The sequence below is a fragment of the Biomphalaria glabrata genome, chromosome 4, assembly GCF_947242115.1.
Source record: "Biomphalaria glabrata chromosome 4, xgBioGlab47.1, whole genome shotgun sequence".
NCBI classification, from domain to species: Eukaryota; Metazoa; Mollusca; class Gastropoda; family Planorbidae; genus Biomphalaria; species Biomphalaria glabrata.
In genome coordinates, this window is record NC_074714.1 from 13,716,506 (window position 1) to 13,731,850 (window position 15,345).

The 15,345-nt window shown below is 38.1% G+C and overlaps 1 protein-coding gene across 1 annotated transcript; it reads right to left on the reverse strand.

Moving 5' to 3' along the window:
• Positions 1 to 2,928: 2,928 nt before the first annotated feature.
• Positions 2,929 to 4,173, reverse strand: LOC129925783 (myb-like protein D). The gene is made up of 3 exons (XM_056026330.1): positions 3,940 to 4,173; positions 3,624 to 3,824; positions 2,929 to 3,411 (listed from the first exon to the last, which is right to left on the reverse strand). The coding sequence occupies exons 1-3, from the start codon at positions 4,171 to 4,173 to the stop codon at positions 2,929 to 2,931; spliced, it is 918 nt and encodes a 305-aa protein (XP_055882305.1).
• Between the last annotated feature and the right edge of the window lie 11,172 nt (positions 4,174 to 15,345).

Consider the following 15,345-nt stretch of genomic DNA (forward strand, 5'->3'; position numbering starts at 1 on the left):
TAATTCATCAGAAGATCCTTACGTTTTCTTGCAACCAGTTATTTCAATATATTTTATGAGGCCATTTCTCTCTTATATCTATATACAAATTGCTCTCCCTTAGTTAATTTATCGCAATAGAAATGAAGTGTTCTGTTCGTAGACTATTAAAGAATCAATACACTACACTTACCAAAGTACTTTCCCAAGGATTTACAAAACTCAATTTAGTCACATCTCTATTATAGGCTTTCAAAATAAATTTTAACCAAAGTAGTTTACTATTTGTATATACTTTGATTTGTAAGATCCATTTTACATTTTAAAGAAATAAACTTGTATCATGTGGACATGTATCTTGTGGACATGTATCATGTGGACATGTATCTTGTGGACATGTATCATGTGGACATGTATCTTGTGGACATGTATCTTGTGGACATGTATCTTGTGGACATGTATACAGTCGAAATATTGTGTGGAGATCATGTGCAGATGATAATCTGATGTATTTTATGTAGATATATTGTGAAGAGATATATTATGTCCAGATGTATCATTTCGAGATGTATCTTGTAAAAATGAATAGTGTGTTGATATATCATTATATGTAGATGTATCATGTGTAAAGTTAACATTGGAGATATAACGTGTGGAAATGTATCATGTGGAGATGTATCATGTGTAGATGTAACGTGTGTAGATGTATCATGTGTAGATGTAACGTGTGCAGATTAACGTGTGTAGATGTAACGTGTGTAGATGTAACGTGTGTAGATGTAACGTGTGGAGATGTATCATGTGGAGATGTATCATTTGGAGATGTAACATGTGTAGATGTAACGTGTGGAGATGTAACATGTGTAGATGTATCATGTGTAGATGTAACATGTGGAGATGTATCATGTGTAGATGTAACGTGTGTAGATGTATCATGTGTAGATGTAACGTGTGCAGATTAACGTGTGTAGATGTAACGTGTGTAGATGTAACGTGTGGAGATGTATCATGTGTAGATGTATCATGTGGAGATGTAACATGTGTAGATGTAACGTGTGGAGATGTATCATGTGTAGATGTAACTTGTGCAGATGTATCATGTGTAGATGTATCATGTGTAGATGTATCATGTGTAGATGTAACATGTGTAGATATATCATGTGTAGATGTATCATGTGTAGATGTAACGTGTGTAGATGTAACGTGTGCAGATTAACGTGTGTAGATGTAACGTGTGTAGATGTAACGTGTGGAGATGTATCATGTGGAGATGTATCATGTGTAGATGTAACGTGTGTAGATAAAACGTGTGTAGATAAAACGTGTGTAGATGTAACGTGTGTAGATATAACGTGTGTAGATGTAACGTGTGTAATGTAACATGTGTAGATGTAACGTGTGTAGATGTAACGTGTGAAGATGTAACGTGTGTAGATGTAACGTGTGTAGATGTAACGTGTGTAGATGTAACGTATGTAGATGTATCATGTGTAGATGTATCATGTGGAGATGTATCATGTGAAGATGTAACGTGTGTAGATGTAACATGTGTAGATGTAACGTGTGTAGATGTAACATGTGTAGATGTATCATGTGTAGATGTAACATGTGTAGATGTAACGTGTGTAGATGTAACGTGTGTAGATGTAACATGTGGAGATGTAACATGTCTAGATGTAACATGTGGAGATGTAACGTGTGTAGATGTAACGTGTGTAGATGTAACGTGTGTAGATGTAACATGTGGAGATGTATCATGTGTAGATGTAATGTGTGGAGATATATTGTGTGGAGATGTATCATGTGTAGATGTAATGTGTGGAGATGTAACGTGTGTAGATGTAATGTGTGGGGATGTATCATGTGTAGATGTAATGTGTGGAGATATATTGTGTGGAGATGTATCATGTGTAGATGTAATGTGTGGAGATATATTGTGTGGAGATGTATCATGTGTAGATGTAATGTGTGGAGATATATTGTGTGGAGATGTATCATGTGTAGATGTAATGTGTGGAGATATATTGTGTGGAGATGTATTATGTGTAGATGTAATGTGTGGAGATATATTGTGTGGAGATGTATCATGTGTAGATGTAATGTGTGGAGATATATTGTGTGGAAATGTATCATGTGTAGATGTAATGTGTGGAGATATATTGTGTGGAGATGTATCATGTGTAGATATAATTTGTAGAGATATATTGTGTGGAGATGTATCATGTGTAGATGTAATGTGTGGAGATATATTGTGTGGAGATGTATCATGTGTAAGATGTTTTTAGAAGAGAACGTTGGACAGTGATGTGAAGTTATTGTCACCTGTTTTCTACAGTGAGTCTTTTTGTCTGAGACTCTTTTGATATAATCCTGGATCTATTTCTAACAACAACTCGGTCTGAATGTGTTACATGTCACAGCTCTAGTCTTTCTTACATCACACGAAGGACAATCCTCACACACAGACTCTGAGCTAAAAAAAAAAGGGGGGGGGGCGAGGGGGGGGTAGACTCAGAACCAGAAATCAATAGAGAAGACATGTCCGAGGCTTCCAGGCCACATCTATTGCGTCATCATGTCTCGTGCTAGTTTCTGGTTCCCCATTGTGGCACATGACATCAGAGGCGGAGAACATAACCGAGAGATGAGAAGATCGATTTCTTTTTTTCTTTTCTTTCCTTTGACTAAGTGGAAAGGGAATATTGTTGTTTATGATATTTATGAGTTCGGATTTCCTTGTGAGGAACAAAACAAAGATTGATCTCTTGCTAGATCAAAAGTTGTTCATAACGAGTTCAGCTAAATGTTAGACAGAATCTATTATCATGTCATCAATGTTATGTCATGGTTTTAATGACCTCGTTATTATGTCATCATTATCATGTCATCATTGTCTTGTCATTATTTATTTTCTGCCGTATTTTCTATATCATTCTTATCATTTCATATTTATTTTAGTATCTCAACGTAGCCGTCACGTCTGGATTGTCTATAATTGTTCTGAAAGTTGTTGTTGTCGTTGTTGGTGTTGAATGGCTGTCTTCTTTGATAGTTCTGGAGGTTGTAGTTATTGATGGTGTTGTATTGCTTTCTTCTGTCATTAGGGCTGTAACTCTGGGTTGCTCTGCTGTTTCTTCTGTTATTAGGGCTGTAGCTTTGGGTTGCTCTGCTGTTTCTTCTGGCATTAGGACTGTAGCTTTGGGTTGCTCTGCTGTTTCTTCTGTGGTCATATCTATTGTTCTGATATGTGCCACTTCTATACTGGAAATTTCTTCTGTTGTTTGATCTACACTGGCTCTTTATATGGCCACTTCTGCCGCAATTAAAGCAGGTCTTATTATTGTTACTGTACTTGAACTTGCTTGAATCAGTGTTAATAGTGGCAGCTACTTGAAGGTCTCTTCTGTCGATGGTGTGATTAGGATGGCTGTCCTTAAATAGGTTCAGGTTAGTTATGAGCTCTGTTTCGTTTCTAATCTTTTTTTCTTTCAAGAAAGTGAAAACATTGTCTGTAACGTTCAACAGCACACAATCAATTAAAAACATATCAATAATTTCATCTGGTTTCGTCATATCACAGTTGGAGAATTCAAGCCACTTTAAGATATTTTGTCTAATTTCAAAAATAATTCTGTTGTAATCACCATTCTTTTGCAATCTCGAAAGAGTTTTCTGTAGTGGTCCTCGGATTTGCCAAAGTGTTCGAGGAGTCTGTTTTTCACAGCCTTGTAGTCAGTCTTTTGTTCAGGTGTCAGGGTAGCTATTATATTAAGCGGTTCACCGGCGAGATTGGAGAGTAGGTGCTTAGCCATATCTTTAGGGGACATATATGTTGAGGCAATGTGCTGGAATTGCACAAGGTAGTTTTCCAAGAGTTTCATTTTTCTCGTTGAATTTGTGGAATTTCGAGACTTATGTCTTGGCTTGCTGTGTCTGTGGTAGTAATATGTTGGGATTCACCTTTGCAGCGTCAAGTCTAGCCAATTCTATTTTATCTTCTTGCGCCTTCATTTCTTTCTCTATTTGTTTCATTTCTTTCTGATGCGCTCTTTCTGCAGCTCGTTCATCTCGTTCCGCTACTTCACGTTCTTTCTTCTTTAATTCATCCAATTCTCTTTCGATAAACTCTCTTTTCTTTTCACCCTTCAATTCCATTTCTCTGGCCAACTCCAAGATTTTATCATAGGTAGACATTGTTGATAGGTATGGATTTAGGCTTCAAGTGTGTATAATTTCAATAAATATTAAATAATCTTCAACGTGTATAAAGTCAACAAATATATAGGATTCCAATCTGTATATAGTATTAACTGTGTAGTGAGTGCTTAGTTTTTTAAGTTATCAAAATACAAAATAATAATGTCTCACTTTGCATGTATTTTTGATATTTAAATAATAGATGGCCAATAAATGTGTTAAGTTTATAATCAATATGTGTCAGGTACAATGCGCTAAATAATCAACTTTGTAATCAATGTGTGCCAAATACAATGTACTAAATAATAGTAACTTGCACCGACCAAATAAATGCTTATTGTAATTTAATATATAATGATAAATTCCTATATACAATACTTAGTAATGACTTACAGTTTCATTCTTGATTGCCTAGGTGTAGCTAAGTTCAATCCTCTTAATGTCGATCTCTCACATACAACATAGTAGTCCAATAGTAATCCAATAGTAATTCAATAGGTAATCCACTTTATATGAAGCACAATAATGTAATAAGATATAATAATCCACTAGGTATGCAAATAATCCAATCAGTAGGCTACAAAGCGCGACGATGTAGGAAGTACCAAAATAATCCAGAGAGATGACAGGTATATAATAATCCAATTAGTTCAGTCCGCGCCGATATAGTAATCCATCAGGTAAAATACAGTGATACTTCAAGGTGATAAAGATAAATAATCCAAAGTACTTGAGCGGTTACAAAATAATCCAATTGTAGATGACTAGCTTGTATAATCCACGATATCTTGTAATGACAATGTGTCAGGTAGAAACAGCTTAAATAAAAAGCTTAATACAATAGTGGTATGATTTGCTTGAATTTAAATGTACCACAATTGGCTACTGTATGGGGACAGTGAACAAATATATAGGTGAGTCTTAATCGACGTACACCTCGATGATCGGAGACTTGAATGACGTCAGATTCTGGGTCGAGTTGACATGTACAGGCACATCAGTTCCAGCTCCAGGGTTGTCTTATTTTTCACTCACACATCGATGTTTCAGGGTTGTCTCTGCTGTCTTCTGTTTCATCCACGCAGATGTACAAGGTTGTAGATGGTGATGTTAATACTGGATCTAAAGATGTCAGCAAAAAATGTAGAGTGAAGCATTGACCTTGCTGTGCAGATGTTATGTCCCAAAAAATTGGTCAATGACAAAGTAAATTATTTAACAAATAAAGGTTGTAGAAGAAATGTTCAGTTTCTTGCATTGACTGCCTTGATAGCAAACATAACTTCCGTGTATAACAATCCCAGTCGTGTGTAGAGGTCAGTGTGTGTTCAGGTCAAACAAAAAAAAAGTAAGGCTCTGGCCAGTTCAATGACAATGGACTTGAATACGTGTGACTGGTTTCGCTTGAGTGGTAACGTGTCGACTGGCTTTTTACAGTTTAAAATAGTAAATGTAGAATAAAATCAGTTGAAATGCTATCATAGTCACCTTAACTTGTACTTTTGAGAACAATCTTGGACAGCTTCACAATTTGAATAGCGATCTTACTGGCGAAAAAATAGTCCGTGTTCCTGAGTTCCTGAGTGCTCCAAGAAGTCCGTGCGAATGTCGTGGAATGCTGGGTTCGTGCTTCCTGGAGTACTCTTGACACGTGTCAAACATAGATACCACAAATTGACTTAGGTCCGTTTCAGCAGACAAAACATAAAGTTTATTTGACAACAATAATAACAATACTGCACTCCTAGTTAGTTACACAAGACAAGAAATAAACAATCCTATCCGCATAACAGCGGTATCAAGTGTAATTAATACGTTAAACTCTCCAGAGTAGATTACAAATCACGTCCGCATCTCAGCGGGTAACACTGTACAGAATAATACTGATTAACTACTAGAAATACATGCCTCAAAAAAAAAACAACACTGGCATCAACTGCCCAAAAGTTACTATCTAACTGAAATTACTGTTCGACTTTTCTAAGTCGCTACTGTCCGTCCCGGACCAAAATATAGGCTACTACTTGACCGCCCGATCTAAAGGATACCACTTGACTTACTTGACTGAACTCAAAGTCAACTTTATTCATTTTACTTCCTGTTTTCTACCTCAGGAATTCCACGTGTCTTTTAAACTCTTAACGTGAACTTTAAATCAGGCAATGTCAACTGAGACTGTGACAGTTATGTCATCATTAGTATGTCATCATTATCACATCATCAGTGCTATGTCATAATTATCATGTCACATTGTCTTATCATCAATTCTATGTCATAATAATCATGTCATTATTATTTCACCATTGCCACGTCATTATTATCATGACATCATTGTAACGTCATCATTGCTATATCATTATTGTCATGTCATCATAATTATGTAATAATTGTCGTATCATTATTATCATGACATCATTGTCATGTCATCATTGCTAAATCATTATTGTCATATCGTTATTATTATCACATCATTGTTATGTCATCATTGCCTATAATTATTATCATGACATCATTGTCACGTCATGGATTTAATGTCATCATTATCATGTCATCGTTGTCACCAAAACGTTTCAACTTTCGGAAATAAACGACTCAAGACCATTTCTAAAACATAAAATTAATATGTAGGTGAACTATACTGCAAAGATATCCATAATGAACAAATTTGTCTAGAAAATTCTATGTTTGATTTAGTACGATATTTCATTAGACTTTCAAAAGTATAAAATAAACAAGAGACGAATGCGTTTAAGTTTTTGATCAAGTTTGAAACATCTGTCCACTTGGCTAATATTTTCTCTCCGCGCATACATAAGAAGCATTGACAGTGTTTTGGCTTTTTCAATTTCTCAAACCAGTCTCCGCTTTTACTTTTTCTGTTCAAATATCTCCAATCTTCGGGGCAATCTCTTCCTTTCCTTTTTCAACCAAGCCTAAAGATCTTCAACATGGGAATATTTGCTCGATTTAAGGGTGTTTCTTTTGGTGGTAGTCTTCAATGGACTTTCACAAAATTGTCTATTTTCTCCAATATTTCCTTCAATGTCCTAAACGTGCCCGATGCCATAAAACGAAGAAATAGCTCGACATTATGTCTTTTAATCATTTTCCATTCTTCAGGAAGAGATAATATGTTATGCCTACGTTTGCCAACTTTGCACGCCTTCATACGAGACGTTAAAAAAACTACGGAAGGTAAACTGTTATATAGTAATCCTAGAAAAACACTTAAGTACGCATCACAATTTAAAGTAAATTGGATATAATTTTAGAAGGACGTGCATTGTCAAGACTCGAACTTGCAAGTGAGGCATGCGTTGGAGCCGCGTCGGATTACTGAGTGTGTCGGATTAGGAAGTGTCGGATAATCAAGACTACACAGTAAAATGTTATTGTAAAATCAGATCAGTCCAGAGACATCTTAAACACAGTGTTGCGCTAATTTGTAAACAATGTATTTACAGAACAGATATCTTAAACGTCTTCGACTTACAAACAAAGCATGGTAAGGAGGAACGTTCGCCATGTTCAAATCTGTCGGAACTGCAAAAATGAGATAAAGATTTGCTTTTTGTGCAGACCAAATATTTGAAAACATTTTTCATAAACATGAAGAAATATACCGCCCGTGGACAAACTCAGATCCCAAGCACATGTGAGTTTATATTAATACAGGAACAGTTCGGGTTCATTTTTATTGCTTAGCTCGTTAGGGGTTACTTAAATAAGAACAATTAATACTCAATATACTTCAACTCCATATTCAGCTATCCATGAATAACAAAAATACTTTAATATCAAATAAAGCACACAATGATATCACTCTCAAGAAATAATATAAAACACCAGTCCGGGAACAGACCGTCCAACGTTCTTCGACCGGGAACAAGACCTCACTGACTAACACACTCTTTCGCACATTCAAAGAAGACTAAACCATTCAGTTCATAACACGTGCAAGACTATTCACATTCATAACCTGGGCCTAGGAGTACCTAAATACCAAAATATCTCATACCAAAATATCAAAGTAACATATTCAGTCTTGCCATTCCTCCCCCTGACACTTATGGAAATATCCATAAATGGGGAACACCAATGTTTGAAAAAGTTACAAAAACCACAAATTCCAATTTTACGTCCCGCATTATGGGATATTGTACAGAAGTTGTTGACTACTTTCAAGTCTTCCTATTTGGTAGAACATGGATTCAGTGACATTGTAAGCCTCAAACCTCTTCCACACGAAAAAAACGACTTGAAATTATTGCTCATAGGATTCGCAATTACAGTTTACAAACATTGAATCGAATATAAATACACTCATAAATTCTCTTCACGTTAAAAAATAGTCATTAAATTTTGTAAAAAATATTTTATTATAAAACTTAAGTTATAATTTCATTAACTATTTAATTAAAAAAATTTTTTTTTTCAATTAAATTTTTTATTATGCGTAAATTTAGCTATTAGTTGGGGGTTCGTGGGCAAGTTGCGATTCTAAAAGGGTAAAAAAAAAAAGTTAAGGAACCACTACACTAAACCTAACTCAATCTTTAGCACTAAATATAGTTCAATCTTTATCACTAAACCTATCTCAACTTTAGCACTAAACCAAACTCAACTTTAGCACTAAACCAACTCAATGCTTACCACTAAAACCAAACCTGGCTCTCTACTCACTTTCCAAGACTACCTCCCTCCCATTCTCCTGCGAACACAATGTTCTCAAACCGGCCTTAAGATTTTAGCTGGATCTTCATGGGCTGCTTTTATTGACAGCAGTGCATTCTGTCTGTGGCCTTTTCAGGCTTGCAAATCAAGACTCGGAATCCGCTGAGACTAAGGCAATAAAACAAAAGAAAACAACCACAACAGAATTAATTTTAAAATAGTGCAAAGTAGAATTTAAAATACTAGTTTGTAATAAAAGAATTATAAGATAAAATTGTTCATAGAATTATATGATAAACGTTTCTTATCAAATTATTCGATACAAGTTTCAAATCGAATTATAAGATACAATTTTCTAAGATAAGATACATTTATACATTACTAATAAAATTGAAGGATTATAGCTTATATTAAAATCATTGTCAAGACGTGTTCAAAAAATCTATAGGATAGATGTTTACACTATAATTATATTAACTAGTATGCATACAACAGTAGCAATAATTATAGTACAGTATTATAATTTAGAATTAAAAGATAGACAATTGTTATAATGTTCTATCACTTTCTAAATTATCATATAAAACAAATGAATCAAATTCACACTTTTAATGTATGTATAGGCCTATATATATGTTTCAAAGGTTGTCATGGCCATTGGTGTCAATGGGGTTAAGCTCCCATTGTCTATAAAATACTCCTAATGGCATGCGTCTCAAATAGCCTCTGACAACTAAGTCCAGCACCTGGCCTGCTCGTGTGGCTTAGATATTAAGCCCGGCGAAACTGCTCTTACTAACAGGTGAAGGGGTGAAGGCGGATACCTGGCGCCACAAAACCGGGAGCTTCGGGCAGATGGAGCTCGTCAGCCTAGTAAGGCAGTTCATCTAGGAGAGGGGTACTCTGACTTCAAACCCCCGCTGCCTTGCGGTACTGAGGCTTCAGGAGAAAACCTCGAGGAGAAATCAGGAGTGAAGCCACTTAGGCGTTGGGAGTATCAGCTGCGAAATTCCCTCCGGCAGCTTCTGCAACTGAGTTGGTGCCAAATGTAATGCGATGCGTTCCTTTGGATCACATCAGCAAGGTCGAGAGAGGGATCATGACGCATGGGCCACCCATGACCCCTTTATCCAAGGCCCAGGAATGCGCCCCGGAGAGGAAACTCTGGTGCTGCTGCAAAGCGGCTAAAACAACACGGGAGACAACAGTTACGGGTTATAAGTCCAACTTGATTGGCGTAATGTATGGACGCCACGGGTTGTCTCTGACGGTGGGAGAGGTCTTCGCGCCTCACTGATCAGCTACCGCCCGCCTCAACCTGGGCAGCCCCCAGTCAGTTAGGTGCTGATCCGCCACAGCCTGCCTGCTCTAATGGGTGCTTAGAGCTTAGTTTAAAACGACAAGTAGGCTGGAAACTTGCACCAAGCAACAAAAGAAGAAAAATTAAACTGAAAAAGAAAATCCCTGTCATGCGACTGGCCACTTGGAATGTCAGGACAATGTGTCCTGGTCTCACTGATGATCTAAGGCAGATTGACGATGCAAGGAAGACGGCAGTTATAAACAACGAGCTAAAAAGGCTACATATCGACATTGCAGCCCTGCAAGAAACCCGACTGGCCGAAAACGGCATGCTCCGCGAGACTGACTACACTTTCTTTTGGAAAGGGAAAGCACAGGATGAGACTCGAATACATGGTGTGGGCTTTGCTGTCAAGAACAGTCTTCTTCCCATGATAGTCCCTCCAGTTGGTGGCTCGGAACGGCTACTAAGCATAAGTATGATGACAGCATCTGGAAAAGTCACTCTAATTAGTGCCTATGCCCCCACACTAAGCTCGCTTCAGGAGGACAAAGACAAGTTCTATGAAGACCTCAAAGAAGCCATTGCAAACATTCCTCAAAAAGAACATATGATCCTTCTAGGTGACTTCAATGCCAGAGTAGGATCAGATCACACTACCTGGCCAGACTGTCTTGGGCTTTTTGGAATCGGAAAGATGAATGAGAACGGACAAAGACTGCTTGAATTCTGCACATACCATAAGCTCTGCATTACCAACACATACTTCAGAACAAAACCACAGCACTGTGTCTCATGGAGGCACCCTAGGTCTGGGCACTGGCACCAGCTGGATATGATACTGACACGAAAAAAGGACATTGGAAATATGCTGCTGACACGTAGCTACCAAAGCGCGGATTGTGATACTGATCATACTTTAGTGTCCTGCCGGACAAGACTGCTGCCGACTAAGATCCACACATCACAGGGAAAAGGAAAATCACGCCTGAATACTACTAGCACAAAAAATCCTGATCTTTGCACCGAATTTGAGAACAAATTAGAGGAAGCTTTTAAAAACTTCTCTGTGACTGAGGTAGAAAAAAGCTGGACGTTTATGCGTGATACAATCTACCAAACATCATCACTGGTCTTTGGAAACAAAACCAAGAAAAGCGAAGACTGGTTTGAAGCTAGTCTACCAGAAATGGAAACTGCCACTACGAACAAGAGAGCAGCCATGCTAATCTACAAGAAGGATCCCACCCCAAGCAACTTAAAAAGGCTCAGAGCTGCACGTAACAATGCCCAAAGAGTAGCGAGACAATGTGCTAACAAATACTGGCAGGAGCTATGCGAAGATATTCAATCTTGTGCCGACTGTGGTAACATAAGAGGACTATATGAGGGCATGAGAAAAGCCTTTGGACCTCACACCAGCAAGTGTGCTCCGCTCAAGTCAAAAGATGGCTCAATCATCAGCGATCGTGCGCTGCAAATGGAACGATGGGTTGAACACTATGCAGAACTCTACCAGATTGAAAACGCCATCTCACCAAATGCTGTTTCCAACTTCCCATCACTTCCAGTTTTGACGGAATTAGACGAAACGCCCTCAGTAAAGGAGCTGAGCATTGCCATTGACATGCTTGCACATGGGAAAACACCCGGAGGAGATGGCATTCCTGCTGAAGTAATTCAGGCTGGAAAACATGCCCTAATCAAACCACTCCATGAACTGCTAAGCTTGTGCTGGGAACAAGGAATGGTCCCCCAGGAATTGAAAGACTCCAACATTGTTACAATTTATAAAAATAAAGACGACCGCTCTGATTGTAACAATTACAGAGGCATCTCACTGCTTAGCATAGTCGGAAAGGCTTTTGCTATAGTATTACTAAAGCGATTACAGATCCTGGCAGATCGTGTTTATCCATAGTCGCAGTGTGGCTTTAGGGCAGGTAGATCTACAACAGATATGATTTTCTCTCTTCGGCAGCTACAGGAGAAGAGCAGAGAACAAAAGCAGCCCCTCTTCATAGCATTTATTGATTTGACCAAGGCCTTTGACCTTGTTAGCAGAAGCGGTCTGTTTGCTGTACTAGAGAGAATCGGCTGCCCAAATAAGTTAAGAAAACTAGTGTCAGCTTTTCACGAAAATATGCAGGGCACCGTTCAGTTTGAAAGTTCTTCCTCCAGGCCATTCTCCATTAAGAGCGGTGTCAAACAAGGATGTGTACTGGCCCCTACACTATTTGGCATCTTCTTCTCAGTCGTACTATCCAGTGCTTTTAAATCCCTGGAAGACGGAATATACATCCATAGCAGATCCGATGGAAGGCTCTTTAACCTGGCACGTCTTAAAGCCAAAACGAAAAGGCGTCGTATCTTGATAAGGGAGCTGCTGTTTGGCGATGACGCGGCACTCGTATCTCACTCACAAGGAGGTCTACAGAAGCTAGTGAACGCCTTAGCAGCTGCTTGTCAAGAGTTTAGCCTTACTATAAGTCTCTCCAAGACCGAAATCCTGGCACAAGACGTCGCAGAAATACCTATAATACAAATTGGGAACCACACCCTTTCAGTGGTGCAGGAATTTACCTACTTGGGTTCAACAATTGTCAGTAACCTAGACTTAGACATCGAGCTGACAAAAAGGATAGGAAAAGCTACCACAGCATTGGCAAAACTCTCCAAGCGCGTCTGGGAAAATGGTAAATTGACCACAGCGACCAAAATCCTAGTCTACAACGCCTGTGTTGTGAGCACTCTCCTTTATGGCAGTGAGAGCTGGTCAACATACATGTACCAAGAGCACAGATTGAATAGTTTCCACTTGCGCTGCCTGAGACGCATAATGGGCATCTCTTGGAGGGACCATGTCTCCAATCAGGAAGTTTTAAGATTGGCCAATATGAACAGCATGTATGCTCTCCTGACACAAAGAAGATTACGCTGGCTCGGACATGTCACCCGCATGCCAGATGGCAGAATCCCGAAAGATATCTTATATGCTGAGCTTGTGGAAGGAGTCAGACCCAAGGGCCGCCCAAGATTAACATATAGAGATGTCTGCAAGCGAGACATGAGAGCCTCAGGCATCAGCGAAAGTATGTGGGAAAACATAGCCAAAGACCGGAGTGCATGGAGACAGACTGTGCGTGCTGGGACAACCCTTACTGAGAACAAAAGAATTGAAGCGGCTTTAATCAAGAGGGATAAAAAGAAAGCTGCCCTGTCTGCTAGCCCTAAATCAGAGGCATACACATGTACGAATTGTGGCAAAGTCTGCCGTTCTAGAATTGGCTTGATTAGCCACACCAGATTCTGCCCCGTCTCAAGATTAAGCCAAAACCAGTGACTCATTTGGGCGCATCCATTGCCTTTCGAGACAAAAGGAGCCATATATATATATATATATATATATATATATATATATATATATATATATATATATATATATATATATATATATATATATTACAATGAAATTAAAGATGCATGTACCTGATTTGATCTTATATTTTTTTCAGATAAAATAATAATAATAATAATAAATTTCATATCTTTTGAGGAATTTTGTCTTAAAATAGTGCAATTGACAAAACAAAACACTGAAATGATAGCAAAAGTAGATAAATCATGTTCCTCAGTTATCGATGACTTAATGTTGGTAAAAAGTTGGCAATACAGAGTCTGACTTTTCTATTCTCAATTATCAACTTGATTAGATTCTATTTAGGTTTCAAAACAAAACAAAAATGAAAAGTCTATTTACAAACTCGTTATCATATATTATATCTAGACTGGAAACCGGAAACAAATTCTTATCCGCGATTGATCGATTCACAGACCTATATTTCAGGGGTTCTCAACTTGTGGGTCGCATCCCCCTTGGGGGTTGATTGACGGTTTGCCAGTGGTCGCCTAAAACCATCGAAAATATGGATTGTTCTATTGCTGTTTGTATGTTTATGTGTTGATGGGGGTCGCGGAAGAGTTGGGGATTGAAAAAAGGGGTCGCCGAGCTTAAAAGGTTGAGAACCGTTGCTATATATATTATATATATATTACGTAACTCTTCTTCAAGCTCTGAGGAAGTCGTCCAAATTAATCTTTTCTGTCGTAGAAAATTTATGATCTTTAGTTTTCAAAGTTTAGAAATAATGCTTGTCGGATTTTCTTTATAATGAGCTATTAATCACAGAACTTTAAAAAAAAAATTTCACGACATTTTATGTAGTTTTAAAAGCTCTTCATGTCCAGTCTAGATACAGTATATATAGGTCTTCTATGCTCGTGATAGTGAGATAGAAGAAGAGCATTGTATCACTTAGCAACCGCATCACATTAGTTATACAAAATATGTTCATTTTTTTTACAAATAAGTCCTACTTTTATATTTTAGGCAGCTGGATTGGACTATTGAAGAATGGTGTTGCGATCTAGTTAGTAGCAGATTAGAAGATCTGCTATAGGGGCTTGTGGGCTTTAGAATTCACATGTTCCTTTTAGAAAATAATATGGTTAAATTTATCACTTCTTTTTAGGTTTTAGAGTATGGTCTTGTTAAAGATAGATGGCTGCCTGGTCGTGTGGTGTGGTGTGGGCTCAGGACTGTCATCTCGATGGTCCCATAATCGAACCGTGTCGTCATCCCCCGCAGATTTGAACCAGGAAATAAAAACTTTGAATTCTGAAGGAACACATGAGACGTTGTAACACAAAACATTTTCTAAAGGACTAACATCCTACTTTAGAGGAGGCACTGTTTTAACCCTTAAGGCGCGTGTGGTAGATTAGCCTCAAAACATTAGACTTGTAATTCCATTTTGTATGCACTCATTGTAAAACAGCTCAGCCCTTTAAGGGTTAAATAATGAGTCTCCCTGCACAGTATACATTAGCATAGTGAACCAGCTACCAGGGACGGAGTAGCCATATAGATATAGATCCATTAGGCAGGTTAGCCACCCTCAGTTGAATCATAAGAAATGCCCTTCAGAAAGCATCAAGTAAGTGGGCTAGATTGTATGGTAGGTAATGCCAGGGCCAATTTTGACACCCCAGAAAGCCCCAATCCAGCTGCCCTTTGATTTGGAAAAAAATCGTCCCCTTTTTCGCCTCTCATTTTCACGCTTTACAGGCTATGTATGATTTAGACTTTGACGAGCCAATGTACAGACGAACAGACACATAGACCAAATAAC